General features: G+C 33.3%; 1 protein-coding gene across 1 annotated transcript in view; it reads right to left on the bottom strand.

The window, feature by feature from the left end:
• Window positions 1-16,892: 16,892 nt before the first annotated feature.
• Window positions 16,893-17,960, bottom strand: part of LOC133197104 (serine/threonine-protein phosphatase with EF-hands 2-like) — a 31,639-nt gene continuing 30,571 nt past the window's right edge. Inside the window, exon 14 of the mRNA XM_061332948.1 lies at window positions 16,893-17,308. Within this exon, the coding sequence (XP_061188932.1) occupies window positions 16,995-17,308 (314 nt within the window). The 3' untranslated portion in view covers window positions 16,893-16,994. The remainder of the gene's footprint in view (window positions 17,309-17,960) is intronic.

Below are 17,960 nucleotides of genomic sequence, written 5' to 3'. Positions count from 1 at the left end.
ATAAAAACAAAAGCCTAACAATTATTTCGAAATACGTCAGTCAAAAAACGACACGATAGGATATATTTGTTAATAAAGTCATTCTAACGACCATAAAATTTACGAAATGCTGACCTTAAACGAAATTTTTGAAACCCCTGTAACATCAACTTATCCGTCGATAACCTGCCTCTCTTTGAAATTTAATTAATCGTACTCGGAGCATGCTTTCGAGTATTGAATAAGTTGGGAGACATCAACACTATATGCAGGTGATAGCCGAATATTACTACATGTACATAAAAAAGGAAAGCTGACGATGGAAAAGCTGAAGTCATTTCGTTTGTAATACAATTTAGTGTTAGTTGACCCTTATTGTCTAAAGTCTGTCAAACATCCAATTATAAAACAGATGTGGCAGACTCTGATGTCTTTTATTTCAAGTTCACTGGGATGTATTGAGTCGACATATGAATGGACGTGACTATTAATTGATAAAATGCTGTCGATATATCTGAGTGTCGAGTTAAATATCACAGCCAGTGTTTTCTTCTTTTCATGTAGAAGTTTTGAATAAATTCTGCTTTATAAGAATACAAAAACAGGTCGGCTAATACAGGAGCACAGTAAGTGCCTATCGCAATTCCAACAGTTTGTTGGAAGACTTGGGGCCTGTTTTAGAAAAGAACTTACGACTAAGACCAACAAATTAAGTTCTTTGTAAAATTTTGCAAAATGAAATCATTCTGTTTAAAATTGCTAGCGTTAAAGTATTTTTCTAGATAACTTTTAGAAGGATTAAAACAGTTTTCCATTTAAAGTAAGAAATTCATAAGCAGAATTCAATTTAATCTTAGTCGTGTAAGTTCTTTTGTAAAACAGGCCCATGGTGTCTAGAGGCTACATAGATGTTGTCAGTAAGGATCCGGAACTCCAATATTCTTGTAATATCAACTTCAGAGTACTAGCACTTGTGTGTAGAATCAGAGTGATTTTCATCTTGCACATAATTACATGTAATTATAAGTGTCAATTAAAACCTTGATGACTTTCTGCACCGCAAAAATATTTTACCACATTATACCCCCGGGAGGGAAATAATACTGTTTCTAATCCAAAATGAATTCCCCTTACACAGGTATTTGCGTAAAATCAAGTATTGTCTCTTGTTGCTTATAAAATATGCAGTGCTTATACAGAAAGTTATTCTCTAATTTTGAACCTTTCCCTTCTATATCACAGAGTGAGTTTGCCGAACATGAGAGCATCACTAGAAATAACAAGTAAAATTGATGCAAAGCATCCAATCGACCGGAAACACAATTAAGCATTTATAATAGAGAGAGAGAGAGAGAGAGAGAGAGAGAGTAAAGTAAAATATTTTTCGATAGGTCCTAAATGGGTTTCTACGGAAGCCCATTTAGGACCTATCAAAACATATTTTCGATTTCGATATAACGAATTGTAGAAATTGTTCTAATGAATTTAATTGTTAGAACAATTTCTTTGAATTCGTTATAACGAATTTAATCTGACTGTTGTAACAAATTTGTTGAATTCGTTATAAAGAATTCAACATTTTGTTATATCAAATTCAACAATCAGGGCCTATAGAAAAATATGTATGAATTTGATATAACGATTTGGCAAATTCGTTTCAACGAATTTAAATCGTTATAACAAATTAGAGAATTCCTTTTAACGAATTTAATTCGTTATAAAAAGTTTCAGAATTCGTTATAACGTTATAACAAATTCGACAATTCGTTATAACGAAATTCATCAAATTTCTTATAACAGATTAGATTCATTATAACGAATTCAAAAAAACTGTTATAACGAATTAAATTCGTTATAACAAATTCGACAATTCGTTATATCGAATTCAAAAATATTTTTTGATGGGTCCTAAATGGGCTTCCGTAGGTTTTCGTACAAAACCTCAACGAGAGCCGAATGTAATTCTTTCTTCAAATTATGGACACTAAAAATATTATATGACATGGCCACCCCTATCTACCTTCAAAATATCTTATATTTCTTTACTTTACTATAGAAAACGTTAATACCCGTGGGACCAAAAAGAAACAGAAAAATGTCCAATATTATGAATGTATTCATATGATCAAATGATAGACAGGCAGACACGGGGGAAGGCAATAAAAGTATCACCAAGACCCACTTTTCACGCCGCAGATTGACGGACAACTCTCACGTGTCATGTCCTGAACACGAACAGCAGAATTAACCGAATTAAAGAGACCTTCCAACCACACACACACCCCTATGTGTGTGTGTGTGTGTGTGTGTGACGTTGCGCATTTAGCCTCAATTAATTAATAAATTGGTAAAATAAGAAACTTTTTTGCCATCATTAGTTTTTTTTCTCCCGTTTTTTTTTTTACCTTACTGAGATACAACCCCGTGCCATATCAGCAGACCCGTAGTACCAGCCCTTGTTAAAGTATAGTCTTTTTGTTGTAAATTTAGTATGAAAATTAATGTTTTCATACAAAGCCCCCCCCCCTCCGCACACACATTCTTGTTCCAGTATGGTCCAACCTTCTCAAGTTATTTTAATAGAGAGAGAGAGAGAGAGCAAGAATTGACCCCACCACTCCCTATTATACAAGGAGTTTTGATTCAGGACAGTTTTGGGATTTTGAATTTATATTTAAAAAATAATTCTTTTTCCCCTTATCACTCCTATCCTTCAGTCCCTGTTATACTGTTCTCGAAACAAATCGTAGGTTTCTTGCTCCTCGGGATACAACTGCAGTTCACCAGTGTCCTTTCTGACATCTTTTATTTTATCAAATAAACTCTGCAATATGAAGTCATATTGCAGAGGTTATTTGATAAAATAAAAGATGTCAGAAAGGACACCAGTTTGATGCATGATCAGTTTGTGGACATTGCATTAATCACAATCTGAATCTTGTCAAACATTTATTTAATTTTTATTTTTGTCCGTTTTATTTTTCTTCTCAAAATTCAAACTGCACGTGACGAGTAGAAGTGTTGGACAGATTCTGACAAGGATAGACTAGTACAGTGTGTGTTTATTGCTTCTACATATAAATACACAATTACTTTGAAATATTTAAAAAATAATTATTCTGAGTGCATTTTTTACATGCATATCAGCAATAATAGTAAATTTAGACATAAAATCATCTTGTGATATTTTAGATATTTATGTTAGAGCACGTATAAACGTTGAAACGCCCTATTTTTACTACGACATGTTGACATTTATTCTCTGTTGAGATTTTGTCACATTGAAATTATTAATGATTTATACTAAAAACTTTTCGAAGAGATGTACATTTACCGGGTGGCAGTAAATACAAAATTGCTGCATATTTTGTACTTAATGCCACCCGGTAAATTCAAATTTTACAACATGACAAGCAGAGGATACTAGCACTTTGTGCAATCTTCCTTTATCCTCCAGAATCTGCCCCTACGGTTTTCTATGCTTGCGGGGTTTACCGTATTTTGACACCCAAAGTCATAAAGGCAAACTACTCATGGTGTCAGTGCCCGTGACTGTTATGTTTTCAGAGTTTGATCTGATGTAAAACTGGAAAAAATGGTAGTTATAAACCTTAAGTATTTAATAGTGCTTGTAAACGTTCTGAGGAATATGTGCACTTTCATATATATTCCATTACCTATTTAACGCACAAAAGGTCACTTGTGTTCCCTGGTAAATCGTACCAAGTCTTATAATATTTGTGGTTATGTAAATAAATAGATAAGAATAGGGAAAAAAACAAGATGATTAATAACTAGCCAATTAATTAGAAACTCATTCGTTAAAACTTTAAAACGCAGTTTACAGTCCAGACAATAATTTAATTTCCATTCCTAGGAACATTCGAGAGATTACAAAAAATATTTCTGCGTCTCTTTTGAAATGCTCCAATTTATCCAATATACATCGATTCTATTTAACAAATAGATGTCTCATAAAATTTTACACCAGCTATTAATGTAATCATTTCTCTATTTTTAGAGAGAGAGAGAGAGAGATTACACAACGTGGGGTTGCGTGAGGATTTTGTGGCGGTCAAAGCCAAGGGAGGAGGATTTTGACATGTACATATACATCTGTACATATCATGCATTACAAAAGTATGTTAAACATGGTCCATGCAATGTATGTTACGAAAAGGGGTCAGTTGACCACATTAACATGGTAACCTGCAGTGAAACATGAAACTCGACGAACGACCACGCTTTTGGTGTCAGTCACATGAAATTTTTCTTGATGAGGTATTTTTTCCTGATGTTCTACTCATCATAATTCATGATATTTAGAGATTTTCACATATAATATGTAATGCATAATACATACAAAGTATAAACTTCAAAGGGTAATCAATTACTGTTGAGTTTTGTTTTATCTGTAGTCATAGCAACAAAATGTATTTTTTAATAATACCTATGGAAAGACAGCGGGTCCACCATTTGTCTGTCATAATAGTATCTGAGATGCCTTTCTTGAAACAAAAATTTTAAATTCCGTTGCTCGATCTCTATAAGTTTTTTCAATGATGATTGTATTATAAGCCAGAAACGTCAAGCGACGAGGGAAAAAGGGTTAGGAAAGCGCTGATTACCTGTAAGTCCTTTAGATACACTTGTAATATTTACAGGTTATATTAACCATTTTTGAAGAAAAAAGGTAATTGTCGAAAATTTTGTTTTAAGGGGGGGGGGGTGTTGCTTGGAATGGTTCATATGAAGTTTGCTACATTCACACCAGATAGGCATTTTCAAAAAATTGGAAATTGGATTTATCTCATATTCGTAATCCCAAATTAAGCTTTATACGTGTACGCTATATCCATTTTTGCCATATCAATTTCTTGGAAAATTATAACAAATACATGTATTCAGGGGGAGGGAGGTTACAAAATACATTTTTCACAGTGATAAATTGCATAAAAAAATTACGTATGTTATTCTATGAAAAAAGAGTTATTAAACCCACATTCCTATGGAAGGTTCGGGCGCATTGTTGTTATCCTGATCTGCCGTCTGTCCGTTATTCGCCAATTGGGGGTATTTTCTACAAAATCTTTTTCGTCAAACTCCTTTAACAGTTGTAGCCAATTCATCCGTTAGAATATGATAGGTGTGTCCTGTTGATGTGCAATAAAGTTTTAACATTTTCATTTTTACCCAGGAGGCTAATTTAGGTGTCAAAAAGATGCTTTTTTACAAAATGTTTTCTCTCAAACTCCTCTTACATATTAGTAGTAGCCGATTCTGCTTGTGAAATATGATAGGTGGTGTCCAATTGATGTGCAATAAGGTTTTAAATATCGTTTTTACCCTGGAGACCAATGCAGGGTTAAAAACACGTTTTTCTACACAATCTTTTTATGCCCCCGTATCGAAGATTCGGGGGTATATAGTTTTTGCCTTGTCCGTCCGTCTGTCTGCTTGTCCGCAAAAACTTTAACATTGCTCATAACTTTTGATTGGTTGGAGCTATGGCTTTTATATTTCACATGTATATTTCTTGTGACAAGACCTTTCTTTGAGTACCATCATATTTGACCTTTTGACCTTGGAATTTGACCCAGTTTTACAAAATTTGACCCAACTTTAACCTTGGCCATAATTTTTGAACGGTTGGTGCTAGGTCCTTCATACTTCACTTGTGTAATCCTTGTGACAAGGCCTTCCTTTGGATACCAACAACTTTTACCCTTTGACCTTGGAGTTTGACCTACTTTTGAAAAACTTTAACATTGGCTATAACTTTTGAACGGTTGATGCTAGGGCTTTCATACTTCACATATTTAATCCTTGTGACACGACCTTCCGTTGGATTTCAACAACTTTGACCCTTTGACCTTGACCTACTTTTGAAAAACTTTAACATTGGCCATATCTTTTGAACAGTTGGTGCTAGGGCTTTCATTCTTCACATATGTAATCCTTGTGGCAAGGCCTTCCTTTGGATACCAACAACTTTTACCCTTTGACCTTGGAGTTTGTCCTACTTTTGGAAAACTTTAAACTTGGCCATTACGTTTGAACAGTTGGTGCTAGGGCTTTCATTCTTCACATGTGTAATCCTTGTGACAAGCCCTTCCTTTAGATACCAACAATTATAGTCCATTGACCTTGACTTTGGAGTTTGTCCTACTTTTGGAACTTTAACCATGACCATTTCTTTTGAACAGTTGGTTCTAGGGCTTTCATACTTCACATATGCAATTCTTCTGACAAGACCTTACTTTGGATACCAACAACTTTGACCCTTTGACCGAGACTTCGGAGTTTGACTTACTTTTGAAAAACTTTAACCTTGGCATATCTTTTAAACGGTTGGTGCTAGAGCTTTCATATTTCACATGTGTATTTCTTGTGGGAAGGCCTTTCCTTGGGCACCATTAATTCTGAGTGACGTGGAAAAGGTTAAAGTTTTCATAAAAGTAAGTAAAACATCAAGGTCAAACGGTCAAAATTTTTGACCATTTGACCTTGATGTTTTACTTACTTTAGTGAAAACTTTAACCTTTTCCACATCTTTTCAGTTAATGCTGCTGGGGCTTTCATATTTCACAGGTATACTCCTCGGTACAAGACCTTACTTTGGGTACCAGCATATTTGATTTGCGTTTGAGAAAGTTTAACCTTCGCTATAAGTTGCCATACGGGGGCATCAGCGTTTCACAAAAACATCTTTTTCTGCACTTCGCTTACATTTTAAGCAGTAGCAAATACAACTACTGGAGTATGTTAGTGGTATCCTGCAGATTTGCAATAAGATTTCAGAATGTTCATTTTCACCCTTTGGGAATCGAAAACGATGTTTTCCTGCGAAAACCTGGTTCCCAGTATCCCTCTTTACATTTGTGAAGTATCCACATTATATTTTAGTATTTAATATCTTGGTGTCCTGTACATATTACAGTACGGTTTCAGATTTTTTATATTCACCTTTAAGGACCACTTAGGGACCGCAAAATGATTTATGTACAAAACTGTCTTCGTCAGCCTCCCCTTACATTTTATTAAGCAATAGCTAAATCATCAATGGAATATGATAGCTGTTTTCCTGTAGATGTGCAATAGGAATTTGGAAGTTTCATTATACCCAAAGGGTAGAGGCAATTTTCGGGAGAAATAGACATTTTTCTACAACATACTGATTCCCAGAACTCCTCGATCTACATTTTACGCAGTAGCCAAATTACTAGTATGTTTTCGAATGTGATTGATGTTTGATGGCGTCCTGTAATTGTGCAGTAAGGCTATGAAAGTTTCATTTTCAGCTTGGTTGCAAATTTTCTACAAAAATCATGTATCCAGAACTTCTCTTATAAATTCAGTATAGTAGACAAATCGTCTTTTAAAGGGGCCTGGACACAGATTTGACGTTAATATTTTCTCAAGTTTTCTGTATATTATCATGACTTATGTGTTGCTAGAGCATTTCACATGGATATATAATAAAAGTGTGTTTAGAAACCTCTTTTATCTAGAAATTACTAAAACCACGATTGATTGACACAAAGCCTTGCTCTTCGCGAAGTAAACTTTATCCTTAATGATTAAGAAAAGTAGAAATTTTGTTGTGTATTAATAAAAAAATATTAAAACTATGATCATGAAATTCAGAGTAGAAATGTGAGAAAGCAAAGCCAGCTCATCAGTATTATCAGTTCGTGCTGAGTGATGTGTGCAGAGTTTAGCAAATTGAACACACATGATAAAACATAAACATTATCAATAACAGTAATGTCCTGTTTATTAAAACATATGTTTGACGTGATGTAAAGAAGAATGTCATTGTCATTGAATTCTAAGAATATTCATGTAAGTTCAATTCATAATTTCATTTAACTGGATTTATTTTTTGAATAAGCAAAGAAATGTAAAATATAAACAATGCAACTGTGTCTAGGCCCTTTTAAGAACATAATTAGTGATGTACTGTAGTTGTGCAATAAGGTTTGGGAATTTTTATTACCTCCCGATTCACTCAGGTGACCTATTGCTATCCGTTTTTGTCTGTCGTCATTATTATTTGAACATTTTCAACTTCTTCTCTGGAACCGCTTAACCAATTTCAACCAATTTTGGCAAATAGCATCTAAGGTTGAAGGGAAACAAAAATTGTGAATTTCATGATCCCTGACTATCTGGGGCCTGAGGGGTGGGGCTAAAACCACCAAAATAAATGCAATCTTTAAAAATATTCTCTACTCCTGGAAATCAGGCAACCAAACTGTTGGCATGATTGTAATGGGTGAATTAAAAAAAAAATGACCAAACGCATATTTATCAACCCACACTAAAAATACAGGCAATGAAAATAGATTTCTATGTCTCAGAATATGTCTTTAGATAGTGTCTAAATACCTGCCAAATATCTCAATGATCTTCCAATTAACAAAAAAGTTATGCCCAAAAATGATGCTAAAATTGTCAGGAGTGCAACACCTTTTTGTGACATTTTGAAATTTCAATAATTTTTGGAGATCTGTGAAATAAATAATAATGATTGATGTTGAAAATAAAGACTTTCCTGACAATATTCAAAGTATGGAGCTTTAAATGAGGACTGTAGTAACTTTTTTTAAATCAAGTTGTGGTCATGACTGCAGATGTTTAAAAAATGTTATACCATGTCAGGAGTGCAACAGGAAAAATGTAGTGTTGCCAAAAAAACATCAATTGTAAAATTCTGAAAGAATATCAAGACAAAAAAGAATGTTTGCAGTGTAAAACAATAACTGATATACATTTTAAAACTTAAAAAATGTAAATCACAAGCAGCATTAATGAGAGTCAAGTATATGTGCAAACCCAATATGTCAGGAGTGCAACATTTGATGTTTTGCTCACAAGCATGAAAAAACTATTATCATTATATGATTTTCTGATTTTTATTTTAGAAAATAAAGACACAACATTTTTACCAAATAGATTTATCAATTACAGGATCTGTCTGTGCTTCAAATCTATATTTCTATGGTCAGGAGTGCAACACATTTTTTTAAAGATTCAAGTTGTGTGAAGAAAACACTTCTATTCATGCTTAGAAGTATTCATTAATTAATAATGATTTTTTTATATAATTTAATACTAAATTATTGACAGTTTTATTATTAAAATCCTTCCTTTTTCACTTTTATCAATTCAGATGTGTTTTTATCTTTTTTGTGATTTTTTTAATGAATGTTAAAAATAAACACACTAAAAAATTGTCATAAAATTCAAGTAAATCCTTCTCAACTTCACTGAAACAACAGAACAAGTTCTTATGTAATTTTCACTTCACAATTCTACTTTAAAGGCAATAATGCTTCTGGTCAGGAGTGCAACAAATATGTTAGAATTATACATCATCCAATAAGAATAAAAATAAAGAGAAGATAATGAGTAGAATTTTTCTGGTGGGTTACCGTGTTTGTCCTCTAAAGGAAAATATGCTATAAAATATATATTATCTTCTAAATATACATTTAAGCTAGTTTTTTTGGCATAAATAGGGAATTATTCCAGATAAAATACAAATTTTAAATATTTTCATCTGTTTTAATTATGAAGTATTGGACTATAAATATTGCACAATTTCATTACCACTTGATGTTGCCAACACTTTATGAATTTTTGGTGTTCTATGGTTTTAATTTTAAATTTTACTGCAGTCAGGAGTGCAACAAAACTGCTATATAATTACCAATGCTTTTTAACTATCTTTACTAAAAAATAAGTTGAAAAAAATGTTTGATACTATTTGATGTTCAAAACACTATGTCTATCAACAAATTACAGAAATTTTACAGTCAATTCAGGGAATATTTTCATCATTTCACATATATTTTTAAATACAATTTATATATATTACACTCCGCAAATAATCATGTTTTAAGGTCTTCAAAATATGAAAAACCTGCCGTAAACGATGAAAAATATCAAAACGACAAATTGATTTACAAAGTAAGAATGGGTTATTGTGTGTTATAATTTTTAAAACAATGTTAAATAAAATACATATCAGATGTCAGGAGTGCAACACAATAATGTAAAATAGGGTCACTTCAAAATCAAGTATATTTTGTAAGAGAACTCTGATATAAAAATTCTTTTTTTGGCTTAGATTTAAAGAATTGACTTGAACGGACAAAAAAGTGAATTTTGGAGAATTTTATTGCTTCATATTTTTTTCATATTGAATCTTTTCAAACCAGAATTGAAAAAATAATGTAAAATAACAATCAAAAAACCAATTTTTTGTCACATATACAAGAGAGGATACTCAATCAAGGTCTAGATTTAATCATTTATATTCCTTTTACCATTTTGAAGCATAAAAAACTATAATTTCTTGTAATTATGTATTTCAGAAAGTCTTTTAAGGTGTAATGATATTTTCTTTTTTAAAAAGAAATTTTACTAATAAAAATTCTGAAACTTTTTAATCCAGTTGTCTATTCTATTGCCACTTCAGGATTTTAAACTAGAATGCATGTGCAATATGATGATATAAGTGAAAAATATGTTATAAGTAGTTGAATTTTTCCAAAAAAATTCAGTTTGGTGGTCATTTTTTTTTAAATTCACCCTAATAAGCATTGAGCCCTCTTCCCAAATTGTGAATTTCATGGCTCCTGGGTCAGGGGTTCTTGTGTTAGGGTGGGGCTCTATTGATTATATGGTGAAAATGCATTAATTCTCTGAAGATCTTCTCCTCTGCTCCTGGGTATTAAACAAACTAACTAAGTACTTAGTTATGATGAGTAAGAGTGCCTCTTCCAAAATTATGAATTTCATGGCCCCAGGGTTGGGGATTCTGGTGAAACTGGGAGGGGGCTCTATTCATTATACACATGTATAGTGAAAATGCATTGTTTGTTTGAAAATCTTCTTCTGTGCTCCTGATTATTATTTAAATAAACTAAGTACATGGTTATGATAAGCAAGAGTGCTCTTCTAAAATTACGAAATTCATGGCCCCAGGTTTGGAGGTTCTGGTGAAAGGAGGGGGAGGGGGGGGGCTCTATTGATTTTATAGTAAACAAGATGTGTTTGTGAAACTCTGATGCCCCCGTATGGCAGCTTATGGCGAATATTAAAGTTTCTCAAATGCAAGTCAAAATCCAGGCCAAAAGATAAACAAGAGGCCCAAGGGCCTTAACGGTCACCTGAGTATAATACAACAATTTAGAGGATCCATAGAGTATAAAATGAACTGAAAGGTGAAGGTTTGTTGCCCAAAAGCAAGAAAAATAGGGTGATCAGGATTAACAAAATAATTAGTCTAGTATTCATTAACAGTTCATAAATTAGGTTCTAATCTGTTCCCCATTTATCACTCTCACCAGACAGTATATTAAGAAACTATCAGTGCTTCTGTACTCTTTTAATTCCTTGTGGAAATCTCTTACACTGGCCTGAGTAAGACTCTTGGTCTTTGATGAAAATTTAAGGTTCTGGTATTCCATCCCTAATAGCCTCAGATTCAATGAATTTGAATACATAACAGATGTGTACGGGTGGAATACTCAGCATATTTAGACATAATCTACATTGATTACTATTAGCATGTAAGAATGGAAGTGTCCTAATTTATGACTTGACCTTTGTTGAAGAGTTATCTCCCTCTTTTTTTAAGTAATAAAAATCAATTTTAAAAAAATATATGGTAAAAAAATTGTTTTCAATTGTCATTCTATTTCTAATGATTTAATGGATCTTTCCACCACAGTAGTTATTGATATTCTTATTATCTGAATTTTTATTTTAAAAAAATCGCTTGTCTCCATAGACTTCAATGCAATTTCTATTAATTAAATACTGCTTAGTTAATTATGTTTTTGAAACTTTCACTTGGTAAATCCTTTTCTACTGTAAAGTTCTTTGAATTAATATCAGAGTATTATATACGTGATTGATATTTAAGGATAGAGAATTAGTTCCTATTAGGGATGGAAAACCTTAATAAGACAAGTCTACCTGATCATTAAAACTATGAAAGTACTTTTTGTATTATACAATAAAAATTCTTGCATAATTCTCTTATTCTATTAACCTTTCAAGTACATTATTTACAGTGATTAATTATAACAAGTAAATGGCAAAGGGGGATAACTCCTCTCAGTAGAATACAAATTAATAGAGCCCTGGCCTGGACTAGAACACTTGACCAAATGGTCTTGATGTTCAAAAATCTGGTAAAAATACCCTTCCTTATTAAAACTTTTACCCTTTTTGCCTCTGATATGCCCAGGTGCAGAGAAGATTTTTAAAGCATTAATGCATTTTCACTATATAATAAATAGAGTCCCACCCTAACATCAGAACCTCTGATCCAGGGGTCATGAAATTCACAAATTTGGAAAAGGCATCCTTGCTTATCATAATCATGTATTTGTTTAAATAATACCCAGGAGAAGAGAAGAAGCTTTTCAAAGAAATAATGCACTTTCACTATATGATCTATATAGCCCCACCCTAGCACCAGAACCCCTGACCCAGGGGCCATGAATTTCACAATGTTGGTAGAGTCACTCTTGCTCATCATAACTATGTATTCGATTTGTTTCAATAATACCCAGGAGTAGAGAAGAAGATTTTCAAAGAAATAATGCACTTTCACTATATGATCTATATAGCCCCACCCTAGCACCAGAACCCCTGACCCTGGGGCTATGAATTTCACAATTTTGGTAGAGTCACTCTTGCTTATCATAACTATGTATTCAATTTGTTTCAATAATACCCAGGAGTAGAGAAGAAGATTTTCAAAGAAATAATGCACATTCACTATATGATCTATATAGCCCCGCCCTAACACCAGAATCCCTGACCCTGGGGCTATGAATTTCACAATTTTGGTAGAGTCACTCTTGCTTATCATAACTATGTATTCAATTTGTTTCAATAATACCCAGGAGTAGAGAAGAAGATTTTCAAAGAAATAATGCACTTTCACTATATGATCTATATAGCCCCGCCCTAACACCAGAACCCCTGACCCTGGGGCTATGAATTTCACAATTTTGGTAGAATCACTCTTGCTTATCATAACTATGTATTCAATTTGTTTCAATAATACCCAGGAGTAGAGAAGAAGATTTTCAAAGAAATAATGCACTTTCACTATATGATCTATATAGCCCCGCCCTAGCACCATAACCCCTGACCCAGGGGCCATGAATTTCACAATTTTGATAGAGTCACTCTTGCTTATCATAACTATGTATTCAATTTGTTTCAATAATACCCAGGAGTAGAGAAGAAGATTTTCAAAGAAATAATGCACTTTCACTATATGATCTATATAGCCCCGCCCTAACACCAGAACCCCTGACCCTGGGGCTTTGAATTTCACAATTTTGGTAGAGTCACTCTTGCTTATCATAACTATGTATTCAATTTGTTTCAATAATACCCAGGAGTAGAGAAGAAGATTTTCAAAGAAATAATGCACTTTCACTATATGATCTATATAGCCCCGCCCTAGCACCATAACCCCTGACCCAGGGGCCATGAATTTCACAATTTTGATAGAGTCACTCTTGCTTATCATAACTATGTATTCAATTTGTTTCAATAATACCCAGGAGTAGAGAAGAAGATTTTCAAAGAAATAATGCACTTTCACTATATGATCTATATAGCCCCGCCCTAACACCAGAACCCCTGACCCTGGGGCTTTGAATTTCACAATTTTGGTAGAGTCACTCTTGCTTATCATAACTATGTATTCAATTTGTTTCAATAATACCCAGGAGTAGAGAAGAAGATTTTCAAAGAAATAATGCACTTTCACTATATGATCTATATAGCCCCGCCCTAACACCAGAACCCCTGACCCTGGGGCCATGAATTTCACAATTTTGGTAGAGGGCTCAATGCTTATTACAATCATGCCAACAGTTTGACTGCTTGATGTCCAGGAGTAAAGAAGAAGATTTTTAAAGATTGCATTAATTTTGATGGTTTTGGCCCCACCCCTCAGGCCCCAGGGGGGCAGGGGCCACGAATTTCACAATTTTAGTTCCCCTTCACCCATAGATGCTATATGCCAAAATTGGTTGAAATTGGTTCACTGGTTCCAGAGAAGAAGCTGAAAATGTTCAAAAGTTTACGAACGACGACGGACGCACGACGACGGACAAAAACAGATAGCAATAGGTCACCTGAGTGACTCAGGTGACCTAAAAATGTTTAATTTGAAAGCCCTAGCTGGAACTGTTCAAAAGTTATGGCGAAGGTTAAATTTTTTTAAAAAGTAAGTAAAACGTCAAGGTCAAAGTTGTTAGTATACAAAGAAAGGTCTTGCCACAAGGATTACATATGTGAAGTATGAAAGCCGTAGCACCAACCATTCAAAAATTATGGCCAAGGTCAAAGTTTTTCGAAAGTAGGTCAAACTCCTATGTCAAGATCAAAGGGTCAAAGTAGTTGGTATCCAAAGGAAGGTCTTGTCACAAGGATTACATATGTGAAATATGAAAGCCCTAGCTCTAACCGTTCAAAAGTTATGGCCAAGGTTAAAGTTTTTCAAAAGTAGGTCAAACTCCAAGGTCAAGGTCAAAGGGTCAAAGTTGTTGGTATCCAAAGGAAGGCCTTGTCACAAAGAATACACATGTGAAGTTTGAAACCCCAAGCTCCAACTGTTCAGAAGTTATGGCCAAGGTTAAAGTCTCATAAAATTTTGCAAAAGTGGGTCAAACTCCAAGGTCAAGGTCAAAAGGTCAGATATGATGGTACCCAAAGAAAGGTCTTGTCACAAGGAATACACATGTGAAATATGAAAGTCATAGCTCCAACCAATCAAAAGTTATGGACAAGGTTAAAGTTGACAACAGACAGAAAACAGATAAACAAACAGATAAACAGACAGACAGAGAGGACAAAAACAATATACCCCCGAGATCTTTCGATCCGGGAGCATAAAAAGCATAATTTGTTTGAAAATATTCATTTCTTCTCCTGATTATGAAGCAAAGAAACCAAGTGTATAGTTATAATAATTTAAACAAGAATGCTTCTTCCAGAAGTGTGAGTTTCATGCCCCCTGGGTGAGATGTTCTGGTGCAAGGGTGGGATTCTATTGATAAAATAGTAAAAATGCATTCATTCTATTAAATAATTCTGTCTGTTCCTAAGTGTTGAGCAGATAAACAAAGCACATACTTTCCAAAATTCTGTTTCCCAGAACTACTCTTTCATTTTATGAAGTATGTAATTGGTGGTGTCCTGTAGATGTGCAACTGGTTTTTGCAATTTAATTTTTCTGACAACTGGGGACTAAAAATTTAAAATGTATGAAAAGCTTTTTTTCTCCCCAAAACACCTTTCTAAACAGAATCAATGCTTCATTAAATCATTTGATTTCAGACTAATGAGTTTACTACAGTTGCACCTTGATAATCTGGACACTTGTTTTTCTAAGCAAATTGTCTGGATTAATGAAGTATCCGGATAACTGAAACATACTTGGTAAATATAAATATAAATTGTTCCCCACAAAATTTTGTCCGAAAGGTGAAGCGTCCACATAATTGGTGCCTGGATTAATGAGGCTTCACTGTACATAAAATAGTAATGTAAGAGGCCCATAGCCCACATGCTCACCTGAACATTTTATGTTCAATTTAATACACATATATTTACATGAATTATGGAATAACTATCATGGCTTTTTTGTTAGTTACCTAGGTATGGAGGAAAGTACATTTAGGGGCAAACTCTTACATGTTGGTTTTACTGTCTTATGACAGCATCTATTTTGTGTTAAAATTATCATAATAGGGTTAAATTAAAGTTGACTATTTATTCAAACATATTGTGTGCTTTATTTCTTGCATCATTCTTATGCACTTAAATTAAACACAGTATTATGAAATTCAATAAGTAACAGTTAATTCAGGGACAAAAGGAAAACCGAAAAATAAGATATAATAAACAGAAAATTCAATGTTTTGTAGTTGTACATGGAATCTTTTTTACTCATTAAATTGTATTTTTTATAATGTTTTCACTTGTGTTTTGCACTTGGGAAAACATAAAAAAAAATCTTGTCTCACTCATGAAGTTAGATTTGATATCCAATTAAATAACAATGAATATAAATGGTTCATATAAAATTAATAGAAATGAAAATCTTCAATGTATTGTTTGAATACTTCATGCATCAATCACACTCCCTACTTTTGTATAGTGCAAATGGTAGACTAGTCTTTTTCTAAGGAGATTAGCTTACAAATTTGGCATTTGGATTTCAATGATATATGTTTCTCCAATAAATAATTTAAATTGTTTAGGAGGTGTTCTTGGTTTGTTTTTCATAATCTTAAATCAAATATGATAATGGAAAAGCAAATAGACATAAAATTGCTACAATTAAAAAGCTAGACACAGCTCCAAACTTGTACAGATTTAAGAGGATGTACATTGAAAATGAAGGATTAAAAAAAATCACAGACTTTTTGATTCCAAAACTAAGGTACACAAGACTGTCATATGCTAATGGATAGACATCCTTGCAAGCCAGAGGTCCTGAGTCAACACGTTGCCGTTGGACCCCTGGCATATTTCATTCAATATTCGTGGGCTTGCTTCTCTCATTGAGAAGCACCAATCAAATTAAAGCTTTCATAAATAGTTAGATAAGAATTCAGTTGACACCTCAAATGCACGTGTTACAAGTTGTTTATCATAGAATGGCTTTATGTGATTGGTTGAGAGATAATAAAAACAATCAAGATTTGTAATTTTTCTAAAAGACATCAAGACATCGCTACAGTCAGCCCACGAATATTGAATGAAATATGCCAGGGGTCCAACAGCAACGTGTTGACTCAGGACCCCTGGCTTGCGAGGATGATGGATGGACATCCTAAACTTTAGTAACTTAAAAAAATATATTCATAAAACATCAAGACAATTATTCATAAAACCATGACTATATAGCAAAACCTGCAGAAACAAGTAATTCTAATTTAAAAGATGTTTGATTGTCTTGATCTTCATTTGAATTCTTTGATATCATCCAGGTTTGAGACTCTTCTCTTGGTCCCCATAGAAAAACTACAGTTCTTCATATTCATGATACTGTCCATTGAACTGATAGACATGAGCTCCTGGCGCTGGACCTCCGAGAATTTGCCATAACTGTCCACAATCCTAAAAGCTTCCAGGAATTCATTAAAGTCTATTTTCCCATCATGATTTAAGTCAATGCTCTTGGCTATGTCTGAGATTTGGTCCAGTGGACAGTTCACATTCTGTTGTTTCACAAGGAGTTGGATAACTTCATTAAATTCCTCCATTGAAATTTGTCCTTTTAATTAATGATAACAAAATGAAAATGATTAATTTGATAATACATAAGACAATAATTACACTTATGGTATTGCATTTTATGTAGGAAAAAATATGCATGTACTAGTCTTCTATAAGTATTTAAATAGCTGGCACGTAATCAGTACAATTAATCCATCATTAAAATTTTTACTCCAACCCACATTTTTCAAGGTGGGTAGTTAGATTTTTTTTTCTTAAATATTTTCTAACATTTTGACAATTGCTTATAAACCACAGAGTTAGAAATTTTCATTAAAGACACCTGACAGCTAAACAAATTAAATAAATTATCTATTTCTGTAAAATCTTTTAATCTAGAATGTACCTTAGAAAATTGATACTGACCCTAACTTTAAAAACAATACTAACAGATAATCTATGGTGGCATATTTCTGCCCCTTGTATGCAAGTTATTTTTCTATCAAATATGTCGACATGCATGATAAATATGTTGAAATACAAGATAGTTATGTCAAAATGCAAGATAACTATGTTGACATGCAAGAAAATTGCAATCAAATACAAATGATAAAAAATCTTCAAAAATCTCAAATATTGCCTAAATGTGACATCCAACATGCTAGATGCTTCTTATTTATGTTAACATGCGAGATAAATATGTTGATATG

Source organism: Saccostrea echinata, unplaced genomic scaffold (assembly GCF_033153115.1).
Source record: "Saccostrea echinata isolate AGI-Se365-2 ecotype Australia unplaced genomic scaffold, CSIRO_AGI_Sech_v1 ptg000030l, whole genome shotgun sequence".
NCBI classification, from domain to species: domain Eukaryota; kingdom Metazoa; phylum Mollusca; class Bivalvia; order Ostreida; family Ostreidae; genus Saccostrea; species Saccostrea echinata.
This window is presented reverse-complemented; position numbering and strand designations above follow the sequence as displayed.